General features: G+C 44.3%; 1 protein-coding gene across 3 annotated transcripts in view; it reads left to right on the forward strand.

The window, feature by feature from the left end:
• TGFBR2 (transforming growth factor beta receptor 2) overlaps positions 1-12,600 on the forward strand; it is a 91,519-nt gene that overhangs the window by 59,493 nt on the left and 19,426 nt on the right. The window contains exons 4-6 of one of the 3 annotated variants that reach the window (XR_014822194.1): positions 4,287-5,086; positions 6,743-8,282; positions 10,389-11,755. Coding sequence is in view for 1 of the 3 variants with exons in the window: in NM_001444827.1 (NP_001431756.1) it covers positions 4,287-5,086; positions 6,743-6,884 (942 nt within the window). In the remaining 2 variants the exon portion in view is untranslated. 3 annotated transcript variants of the gene reach the window in all.

The following is a 12,600-nucleotide window of genomic DNA, read 5'->3' on the forward strand; positions in this document are numbered from 1 at the left end:
GAGCACAGTTTCCTTCTGTGGATCTCGGCCAGCTGCATATATATCCTGTTGCTTTAGATGAACATGTTGGCTTGTGAAAATCTCTGTGGTTAGAGTCACTGCCAGCTTCAGGCATCTCTGTGGTTGTCCTGTGGTATTCACCACTGCACCGAGGTGGATGGAAAAAGAGCATCTAGATCCCTTTCTGTTGCTTGGATAAATTAGTATCTTGGTAAAATTGTCCCTAAACTCTTTCATTGAGGAGAGAAATTGCAGAATTAATTTAAATATTAAAGTAAAAGCCTATCTTTCAAATTCAGCTATGTTGACTTGGTTTTTATTAGGATGCACGAACCAACATACATAGGCAGTTTTACTGTTGACCTTAATATCTTTTTTACTATGTAATTTTTTTAAAAAAATTAATGAATTATAGAGGTTCAGTTTCAAGTTTCTTTTAGCAACTAGTATTGAATTTGGGCCTGAGGACTTGAAAGACCCTGGGAGCGACCTCTTTTCATTGTGGTGTGCGTGTGTATGTGGTGTGCGTGCGTGCGTGCGTGTGCGTGTGTGTGTGTGTGTGTGTGTGTGTGATTAGGCAACTTGTTTACTTTTCAGTCACTCAAGAGGAACCTATGCCATGGAATTTCCCCCTGAGGTTTTCTGCCAGTCTGTATTTTTTGTGGCGTACTCACATTTATCTTTGACATTTGTCCTTAAAAAATATTAAGATTCTGACATTTGCAAATAGCTCATTTGCACCTCAATTTGGCTTCTCTACATGGGACGCATTTGGTTGGAAATTTTCAAAATTATTAAAGGAACTTTGGGCTCACTGCTAGGGAGAGAGCTTGGTGGCGTGGAAGAGCCACACAGACCCGCAGGATAAGGGCTCCTCTGCTGGCTCTTGGTGAATCCTTGGAACTCTCCCCCCCACCCCACTCCCTCCCCACCTCCCTGCATCAGGGACCACCCCCACTTCTCACGAGAACTTCTGTTTTTCTTCAGTTCCCATCTTTCCTGTAGTTGCTTTGTCCCATCTCATTTCAGCTTCTGGTCCCACTCATCCTTGGTCCTATTCAATCCTGTCGGTGTGACTGAGGATTTAGGCTTTCAAGATTCAGTCACCAAATGGTTTCTTTCTTTTTTTTTTTTTTCTTTATTATTATTATTATTTTTTTTTGCTTTCTAGGGCCTCACCCATGGCACATGGAAGTTCCCAGGTTAGGGGTCGAATTGGAGCTGTAGCCACCAGCCTATGCCACAGCCACAGCAACGTGGGATCCGAGCAGCGTCTGCGACTTACACCACAGCGCATGGCAACCCCGGATCCTTAAGCTACTGAGTGAAGCCAGGGATTGAACCTGTGTCCTCATGGATCCTAGTCAGATTCTTTTCCACTGGGCCAGGATGGGAACTCCTCCATATCTTTTTAAAACACTAATATATCTTTCTCCAAAATAATTGGTTGCTGAAATTCTGATGTTCAGGGGTTACTTTTCAAGCATCAAATAGACATAAGACCTAAGGTTTTCATTTAGAATATATGGTCTGTGGAAGGTGCCACTTACCCTTAGAACTTATTTAGAATAGGTAGTGATAGTATTGAACCCAGACACTCCCAGTTGACGTGTTACCAGCTTTGTTTCTCACTGTGCTTCGTTAAGTGATGACACCAAATACCATTTAGGTAATGGGTTCCCTTTGAGAGGTGATCTCCATTCTATGTCGTCACCTTTTTTTCCTCACACACCTCTGTCTGGGACCAAACCATCTACCTAAACTCCTCCTTCGATTCCTGTGTGCCCAGTGTTCAGTATGGTTCTCTTGCTCATCCTCGGGCAGATTCGTTATTCTTACTTCCTCACATAACATTCCCTCTGCCGTCACTGGCTGCTTCCTGTCCTTCACTGGCCAGCTCAATGACAGTCCTCGCCACGGCACCATCCCATTTCTCCGTCTTTCCCACGCTCCACCGTACATGAGCGCATGCATTTGCTCCCAGCCCAGACTGCTGGATGTCCCCAGGCAGGTGTAGACACATCCTGACTCCTCTGCTGGGTCACCCCCACTTTGAGGGCTGTGCCATCCTCTAGTAGGGCCTCAGGAAAGCTGTGTTTAATGAAAGAATCTCGTTTCTGAGGAATTCTCCTTAATGGGCACCTCTAAGAGAAAATGAATGACATAAAACAATACAATTCGGCCTCCATGTCCAGTGGAGACAGGTGAGCAGAAAGCTCTCCCTGAACTACCTGAGCTACTTCTCCCCGCCCACCTCCATCCCCATTCTTCCTTCCCAGAAGAAAGCCAACCAGAGCCAATCAAGACCAGCTCTCGAATCAGAGTTAGAGGAACACGACCCTGGAGTGATGTAGCTGGTGCTGCGGGCTCCCCTCCAGCACCCACAGGGCCTGCTTCAGTGGTGGAAGGCAGGAAACTGGCTGCTCTTCTTTAACTTCTTTCACTAATGATTCCATTGTTGCCACTAAGGATTGTGTTCTATGAAGCTACGAGTCACGTGATGCTGAAAAGTGAAACACTGGGTGGATAATGTTAGTCAGGCAACCAACTTCCAAAGAGACCTTACCCTTGCTACAGACTCCACTCCTCCAACCAACAGGCCCATAGCTGATGTTTCATGGTAGCCTGGATATTGATCAGAACAGGCCACGTTGGAGTTTAGAAAAGAGCAGAGACGACAGCAGGGCCATGTGTCTTTATTTTCACCAGATAGCATGTATGTGAGCATTTGGGAGGCAGGAGTCGTTATTCTTTCTATATTCCCAAAGCCTCATGCAGTGTTTGGTGCTTAGTTAGCACTCAGTAAATGCTTTGTCCATTTCCTCAATGCCTGAATACTTGTAGGCACTGGTTATGGTCCTGGAGGAGAAATACATGGTCCCTGCCAGTGTGGTGCTCTCAGCCGGCCAGTGATGGGGAAGTAGGGAAAGAGATAGGAATCCAAAAAGTAAAGTTGTAGTTATTTAAATCAAATTGTGCTCACTCATTACATAGGAAATAGGTGGTGTGCTATGAAAATGTATAAAATGGAACATTTTCCCAGGTTTTCCTAGATTTCCTTTAGGGAATGACACTTAGGCTGAGTTTGTGGTTTTTTGTTTTTTTGTTTGCTTTTTGGAGCAGAGGAAGGACTGTGCAAGGAAAATGGGTGGCTCATGCCCCCCAAAACCACAAACTTCTGGAGGGTTTTCAGCAAAGTGTTTTTATTGAGGTATAATAGATTTACAATGTTGTGTTAATTTCCGCTTTACAGGAATGTGACTCAGTTATACTAAGTTTATGCAATGTGACCCAGTTATATATATATATATATATATATATATATATATATATATATATATATATTCTTTTTCATATTCTTTTCCATTATAGTTTATCAGAGGATATTGGATATAGTTCTCTGTACTACGTAGTAGAACCTTGTTGCTTATCCAGTCTGTATGTAATACTTTGCATCTGCTAATCCCAAACTCCCACTCCTTTCCTCCCACACTGCCTTCCCTCTTGGCAACCACAAGCCTGTTCTCAATGTCAGACTGTTTCTGTTTCATAAATAGGTTCATTTGTATCATATATATATATATATTTTTTTTTAGGGCCGCACCCCCAGCACATGGAAGTTCCCAGGCTGGGTGTCCAATTGGAGCTATAGCTGTCAGCCTCATATTTTAGATTCCATAACTGATATCATATGATATTTTACTTTCTGACTTCTTCACTTAGTTTGATAATCTCTAGGTCTATCCATGTTGTTGTAGACAGCATTATTTCATTCTTCTTTATGGGTGATAAATAATCCATTATATATATATAATATATAATAATGTAATACTATTATAATAATATAACATATATATGCTACATAATTATGTAGATTATATATATACACACCCACACGTATATATCTCCCACATCTTCTTTATCCATTCCTCTGCTGGTGGTCATCCAGTTTGTTCCCATGTCCTGGCAATTATGAGCAGTGCCAGCAAAGCATTTTTAAAGGTCAGGTGAGGGAAGGAGGTCCCACGGTATGTGATGTGGTCATGCACAATTCTCTGGTTGATGTTGGGTTTTGAGGGAAGAGTAAGAGGCATTGACTAGATGACACAGAGGCAGAGGAGACTGGACAAGGGCACTCTAGCATCCATCCTAGGAATACAAGTCACCACATGTTTTCCATAAAAGCTATGCAGATGGTAAAACCTATGCTGTCCGAGGTGTGGACCCACTTCCCTCCACTGTGCACCCACTGAACCAACTCCTTCTCTCCTGTGTTTCCACTGCAGAGTATGCCACCAACAACCCCGACTTGCTGTTAGTCATCTTCCAAGTGACAGGTGTCAGCCTCCTGCCACCACTAGGCATCGCCATCGCCGTCATCATCACCTTCTACTGCTACCGTGTCCACCGGCAGCAGAAGCTGAGCCCATCCTGGGACTCAGGGAAGCCACGGAAGCTGATGGAGTTCAGTGAGCACCTGGCCATCATCCTGGAGGATGACCGCTCCGACATCAGCTCCACCTGTGCCAACAACATCAACCACAACACGGAACTGCTGCCCATCGAGCTGGACACCCTGGTGGGCAAAGGGCGCTTTGCCGAGGTCTATAAGGCCAAGCTGAGGCAGAACACATCTGAGCAGTTCGAGACCGTGGCTGTCAAGATCTTCCCCTATGAGGAGTATGCCTCCTGGAAGACAGAGAAGGACATCTTCTCGGACATCAACCTCAAGCACGAGAACATCCTGCAGTTCCTGACAGCTGAGGAACGCAAGACAGAGCTGGGCAAGCAGTACTGGCTGATCACTGCCTTCCACGCCAAGGGCAACCTGCAGGAGTACCTGACACGCCACGTCATCAGCTGGGAGGACCTCCGCAGGCTGGGCGGCTCGCTGGCCCGTGGCATTGCACACCTGCACAGCGACCACACCCTGTGCGGCCGGCCCAAGATGCCCATCGTGCACAGGGACCTCAAGAGCTCCAACATCCTGGTCAAAGGTGACCTCACCTGCTGCCTCTGTGACTTCGGCCTCTCCCTGCGGCTGGACCCCACTCTGTCAGTGGATGACTTGGCCAACAGTGGGCAGGTAGGGTGGCTCAGTTCCCTCCCCTTGGTCCTTCCCCCCCCCCGCCCCCGCTATCTCCATCAGCCCTGAGCTCAGACACTTGTCCAGGGATCCAGCCAAGCGAGCAGTTAACCCTGGCCATGTCCCATGCTCCTGCCAGGGAGCCTTTGTCGACCAACAGCTTTTCTCTTCCTGTTCCTAGATCCTTCCCAGTTCAGGATGGGCTTTTTCTCCTTGAGTCAATCCTCATGTCTCTCCCATTTGGACATTTTTTTTTTTTTTTTGCTTCCAACCCTGCTAGTACTGTATCTTTATCTGTTTTTTTTCTCCGGTCTTAGGATTGTACTCAGCCCTTTCTGCTCTGTACTCTTGGTCCTTATATGGGTTTCTTTTTTATCATTCTAGAAGGCAGTTTCCTTGAAGTCCAAATCCATATCCATTTGGTCCCACCCAGCACAATGCCTTGAACAGGGAAAGTGATCAATGAGTATTTGTGGAGTGAGTGAGGGGTGAAGGAACAGTTCCCCTTTTGAAACATCTCAAATTAAAACCAAAACCTTTCTGGCTAAGGAGCTATTAGGAACAGACGAAAATTACCATCATCCTTTATGAAAGTTGGCCCTGTGTTTCACATGCCGGACCAGCTGTGGATTAGAGTGGTGTCTTGCGAGCATATTGCCCTTCTAGCCAAGTGGAGAGATGTGCTTTTGAAACCTCTAGGCTCTGCTCAGGCAGCCCTCAGGGTCCATGACTGCACATTCAGTATTGACGTAAACATGTTGAAACAGATTAACTGGCCACAGGGTAAGGAGTCATGCAATGACTGATTAAAAGAATTTTTTTTTCTAATGCATTGCAATAAAAAACATTATTTGGGATACTATTATCAACTGATAGATATTCCCTGGATCTTTGGCAAGGCAGGGCTTCATTGCTATTTAGTCAGTCTGTACATGCTGCATTATGAAACATTCAAGTAATTTTTTTTTTCCCCTAGAAATATGTTTTTTTCTTTTTTCCTATGTATTGCAGAATTTTCAGAATATCAGTCATCATTCAAATAAAACGACATGGCATACCCATGACATACCCATCAAAATTATAAAATGATCCACGTTTGGACTTTTAATGGAAATACTTTCATACAATTCAATTTAGCAGAGATTTTATGAAATTATACGACATCCTGGGGACATCAGAATATGCCATGGGGTACACAAAGAAGATTGAACTCAAGTGGCAAAAAATTAATGGCAGTTATTATTTTCACCATCTACCTTGAAGCTTCAAGAATGAAAATGTATTTAATTTACAAAAACAAAAGTAAATATCAAAAGTATCACCATCGTCATCTCAGGTTCTCTGCAGGGATGTTATTATATACATAATAGGATGACATGTGTCAGGGGGCTAGACAAAGCAGCTCTGGGGATTGGTATTTCCTTATTTTGGCATTTTTTTTCTTGATATTCTTTAACAGGTTTTCAGGGAGAGAACACCTACTTTAAAAAAAATACTTACAAAAACTGTGCTTTTCTGTGCAGGTCTCATTATTTGTAAAAGCACTGTGCTTTTAAAGACCAACTACCCAAGTAGGGGACAAACAGCAGCTATATGTTGAAAAGAGACATGCAGTTGGCATGCAGTGATGGGCTTCAATGTCTGCTTTTGCTTTAGGTGGGAACTGCAAGATACATGGCTCCTGAAGTCCTAGAGTCCAGGATGAATTTGGAGAATGTTGAGTCCTTCAAGCAGACGGATGTCTACTCCATGGCTCTGGTGCTCTGGGAGATGACGTCTCGCTGCAACGCGGTGGGAGGTAGGCATGGACCACCGCCATGGCACCCTGGTACCTGACACGCCCTCCAAAATGATGTCATGCCCTTTGCTTCAGCACAATTCCAGGGAGACAAAAGAGTTAATCTGCAGTGAGAGCCAATTGAGATCTGGTAGGACACAGCCCTTCCAGAATGAAAGCCAGGTTTGGAGCATAGAGTGTTGCCTCTCCTTTCTTGAAGTATAATTACTTTTCTCTTGACCCATCTCTCCTCAGATATTTATATCTTTGGCAAGAGATGAACACTAGTAATATTTATAAGAATTATTTCTGTTTCTCAGATCAATTCCACTTTTCAGAAAAGCATCTGAGTTTTGTTTCTTTTTGTATTTCAAGGTTTTTTTCAGAATTATAAGGTCCAGGAAATGGCTTTGACTCAAAATTTACTTTTATGGATATAACTTTCCTTGGAGGGAGAAACAAGCAGACTGGTTTGATACATTTGTTTAGATTTTGAGAAATGTAGTGAAGAGGGGGCTCCTGAGGAATGCAGTGTTCTTCGGAGGCATGGGGGCGATGTCACTGTTTGAGTATTGTCCCCTGATCTTCCTGGAGCTGAGAATAGCTGATGTCTACATCACTTTATCTTGTTCTGACTCTCCTCTCAATGGTTTCCATGGGTCTTAGTTCTCGTCTTAGGAATGTATGTATCCCAGCCGGTTCCTGGCTGGATGCTAAGTCAAGCCAAGCTAACTCCAGTGTTCTTTTTAACCTTTTGTTTTGTAATGATTTCTGACTCACAGAAGCATTGCATGGGTAGTACAGGGAGTTCCTATATGCCCTTTACCCAGCTTCCTCTCATAGTAACATCTTGCCTAAACCAAGGACAGCCGTGGAAGGCAGGAAATGGACATCAGTCCCTTAATTGACCTATAGGACTTGCTCGGATTCTCAAGCCCCAACCCATGGGGAACAGGATCCACTCCAGGATTCCACGGGACCTTAGCGTGCCGGCCACCTCAGTCATCTCCTTCGGTGTGTGACAGTGACTCAGGCTGTGTTTCTTTTGTGACCTTGACACTTGAGAAGAATTCAGACCAGTTATGTCATAGATGGTCTCTCATGTTGGGTTTCTCTGATGTCTTCTCATGATTAGATTGGGACCGTGCATTATTTTAGGCAAGAACAACACAGAAATGTCCTTGTGCCCTTCTCAGGGTGTCACATGGGGAAGGAGATGTCAGTTTTCGTCCAATTTTAGCACACAGTGAAGGTGTCTCCATGTGACACCTTCTCCCTGTGAAGACACTACCTTTTCCATTTGTAATTAATACATACCTTGTGGGCAGGTACTTTGACAAAATACCTGTTTAGTCAGGATACTAACCCTGTTTTTTGTTTTGTTTTGTTTTGTTTTTTGGTCTTTTTGCCATTTCTTGGGCTGCTTCCGCAGCATGCATATGGAAGTTCCCAGGCTAGGAGTCTAATCGGAGCTGTAGCTGCCGGCCTACGCCAGAGCCACAGCAACGCAGAATACAAGCCGAGTCTGCGACCTATATCACAGCTCATGGCAACGACGGATCTTTAACCCACTGAGCAAGGGCAGGGATCGAACCCGCAACCTCATGGTTCCTAGTTGAATTCATTAACCACTGCGCCACAACGGGAACTCCCTAACCCTGTTTTTTTTTAATCATAATTTTACCTGCTCATTTTAGGATCTATCAATAGTTATTGCCAGTGACAGATATTACTATAACATTTCCCTTCTTCATTTACTCGTGATATTCTACTTAAGAAATATCTGTCCTTCCTCTCACCAGTCCCTGCTATTTATTCACTTACCTCTGTATTTATGTCAGTATGGACTTGTGGGTATTTTTTTATTCTGTGGGTATTTAATATCATCAATATTATTTAGTTGTTCAGGTTACAACAGCTTTGGTCACTGGGCCAACCTCCCCAGCATTTTGCTCCAAGCGAGTCTGGTTGGCACCATTGCCAGCTCTGATAATTCCTCCTGTCGAGAACTTTCTTAGCGGACCCTCCAGGGTGGGTCCGGGTCACCCCCTCCTGATGGCAGCTTTGCTGTCCCATCCCCTGTTTCCCTGGGTCCCTGCACAAGGACAGCACTTGCTGTCTGGCTGACTCTGTTATTTTCTGGTTTCCTGCCTGAAATGTCTTCCCCCACAGCTCTTCCAAAAGTAACTTAGTTTTTCCTTGCATGGTGAAATTTGTTTTACCAAGTTTCAGTCACTGAGAATCATTTTCTGCATGAAAGTTTTGACAGTTCCAGAATGAGTACTTAGACCAGACCCGTAGGAGTTGTTTAAGAGACGATGCTGTTATCACTGTCAGAAGAGATTTACCTAGATTTCTATCTCTCTCTTAGCCTTTCAAGCCCTTCATTGTGTAAACATGAGCCAGAGACCGTGTCTGTCTCCCCCCATCTCTGCCGCCAGCTTAAGGCCCAATGTGAACTCCCTGCATCCACGGTTATCAATGACTGAAGCCCTTTCCTGTTGATATTTGCTGAGTGTGGAAGAATCCGAGCTAATAGGGAGGAGCTGAGTTCACCGGCTTTTACGAGGACTAAAACGGGATGCAGTATAAACAAGTTTGGCCAAGGAAGGAACAGGTCTCATTTGTTCAACTAGTCTCAAAAAACCTTTCCGAACCTTTAGGAGAAGAACAGATGGCTTTGGGGAACCGGCAAGAGGCCATCCCAGTTCTCATTTTGTCTGATCGTAAGCCCACAGTACTGTTTCTCCCATCTCCGCTCAGGCTGCAAAAGTCAAAGTTAGTTGTGTAGCTTCACTTTGGTCCAACAGACTGCCCTTCGCTTGATTAGGTGTGTGAACTCAAATATCAAGCCCTTTCTTTTACCTTCTTTTAAAAGTATTGTTTTTCTGTTTTGAGTTTTGTGTGTGTGAGCCTCAAAAACCTTAAAGGCAGATTTGTAGCTTAGTCTGAATTTCAGACTGTTATGTTTAAAGAGTCTCTTGGAAGGTACTTTAAAGACTGGAGTTAGGATGTGTTCCTTCCTACAACAGGTAGGAGGGACAGGCTTTTCCGTCAAGAATCTTGCTGTCGGAGTTCCTGTTGGGGCACAGCAGAAACAAATCCGATTAGTATCCATGAAGATGTGGGTTTAATCAGTGGATTGAGGGAGGATCCGGCATTGCCATGAGCTGTGGTATAGCAGACATAGCTCGGATCTGGTTTTGCTGTGGCTGTGGTGTAGGCTGGCAGCTGCAGCTCTGATTCAACCCCTAGCCTGGGAACATCCATACACTGCAGGTACAGCCCTAAAAAGCAAAAAAGCAAAAATGCATCTTGCTGGCTACTGGTGAAACAGACTTGTTTTTTTTCTTACTTTCAGAAAAAATTAATTTAGGGTGATCCCTTTGTAGCACAGTGGAAACAATCCAACTAGTATCTATGAAGATGTGGGTTCGATCCCTGGCCTCACTCAGTGGGTTAAGGATTTGGCATTGCTGTGGCTGTGGCATAGGCTGGCAGCTGTGTCTCTGATTTGACACCTAGGCTGGGAACTTCCATATGCCACAAGTGTGGCCCTAAATAGCATTAAAAGTAATTTATATTTTATACCGGAGTATAATTGACTTATAACATTGTGTTAGTTTCTGATGTACAGCAAAGGGATTCAGTTACAGATTTACATATATCCATTCCTTTTCAGATTCTTTTCCCATATAGTTATTACAGAATATTGAGTATTGAGTAGATTTCCCTGTGCTATACTGTAGGTCCTTTTTGGTTATGTATTTTATATATAGTAGGGTTTATAATGTTAATAGCAAATTCCTAGTTTATTCCCTACCACCATCACTTTCCCCTTTGGTAACCACAAGTTTGTTTTCTATGTCTGTTAGTCTATTTCTATTTTAGATAAGTTCGTTTGTGTCATATTTTAGATTCCACATATAAGAGATAGCATATGATATTTGGCTGACTTCACTCAGTATTATCATCTTTAGGTTTATCCATGTTGGTGCAAATGGCATTATTTCATTCTTTTTGATGTCTGAATAATATTCCATTGTGTTTATGTACCACATCTTCTTAATCCATTCCTGTTGTGGACATTTAGGTTGCTTCCATGCCTTGGCTATTGTAAATAGGGCTTCAGTGAATATTGGGGTGTGTGTATTTTTTCAAATTCGTGTTTTCTTTGAATATACGCCCATGAATAGGATCGCTGGATCATATTTCTATTTTTAGTTTTTTAAGGAAGCTCCATAGTGTTTTTTCCATAGTGGCTAGGCCAATTTCCATTCTCACCAACCATGTAGGAGGGTGCCCTTCTCTCCGCACCTTTTCCAGCATGTATAGTTTGTAGACTTTTTATGGTTTCACTTCTCAAAGTTCCCCACAGGTGATTTCCTCTCTCCTCTGGGTGAGTCTCAGTTAACTGAATCCCAAGGCTATTAAATTCTGTAGCATGTTCTAGCCTCACTGCCTTAAAGTTGGAGATAACTTCCTTATCCTTGTTTCTCTGAAGGTAACGTATTCATTCATTCATTTACTCCATCAATATTTATTGAGTACCTCCTTCGTGGCAGGCATCATTCAGGCATGCTGAGGATATAGCAGTGAAAAAAAAAAGTTTCTTTCCTCAAGGGACAGGGTATCTAGTGAAGATCTAATATTCTAGAAAGACAAGTAATGCACAGATAGATGTAAAATAATAACTTAGGAGTGGGGGTGGGTGTGATGATTGTGGAAAGAAAAACAAAGCAGAATTAGGGGATAGGTATTGATAGGTGTTATTTCACATACTTGAGTTGTCTGAAAATATACAAAAGAAAAACAAGAAAGTAAGGTTTTTCTGGTTGTTTGAGAAGGGAGCAAGGTGGAAAGAGGTGACAGGAATGTTACTGTTTTATAAAGAAGGAGAAAAGTCACGAAACTGCCGTTCCTCCAAGGACAAATCTGGAGACTGGTTCTCTCTCACAAAGAAATCTCTGTCCTGGCTTTATGTTTGTTTGGTGTCCGTGCAAGTGTTTGTGTGGAGTGTGGCGTGTGGGAGGCGGAGGAAGGTGGTCCTTCCAGGGCCCCCTCTGGGAGCAGAGCGGGCATAGTATTCACGTTGCTGCAGCCAAACGGGCCCACAGGCCGACCAACTTTCAAAGCCCTGGCCCTGTTGGCCTTTGACAAGCAGCCGACATGCAGCAGCCAGCTGAGCAAGTATTTTCACAAGAGGGAAACAGCCCCAAGGAGGGCTCCTGAGCTATTATCCATTGGCAGCAGCCTGTGAGGCAGACAAAACCTGCAGAAGAATCCAAAGGAAACGAGGAAAGAAAGCGGGGTGGGAGAGGAGAAGAGAGAGCCTGGGACTGCAGCCTGTGTTGTCCTGCATTTCCAGGCAGGATAATTTGGGAGGAGGGCAGATAAAAAAGTCAGGGTTGTGCTTTGGGGAAAACTGCCAGTAGCTCCACGGCTCTGTGATGTTGGAACCTCCATCAAAACAGCAGCTGTGGACCAGATGCTGACTTTCAGGGGAGGAGCGCCCCCTCCCACCCAGCCAGCCCTGTGAGCTCCGGAGCTGGAGACTGCGGACTTCCCCCTGAGAGCCTCCTGTCAGATGAGAAGAGATGCTGCTGGCCTGGGCTGGGGCGGCAGGGAGGCCGGGCTAGGGGTGCAAAGAAGAGCAGTGAGCTCTAGAAGCTTCCTAGAAAAGAAGTTGTGTGAGGCCCTCGAGGAGATGCCAAAGTCTCCCTCGAGCACCTGGCAG

This window comes from Sus scrofa, chromosome 13 (genome assembly GCF_054392235.1).
Source record: "Sus scrofa isolate SSC_HxYL_T2T_F1_AM1 chromosome 13, Sscrofa_HxYL_maternal_Yorkshire_Landrace_v2.0, whole genome shotgun sequence".
NCBI classification, from domain to species: Eukaryota; Metazoa; Chordata; class Mammalia; order Artiodactyla; family Suidae; genus Sus; species Sus scrofa.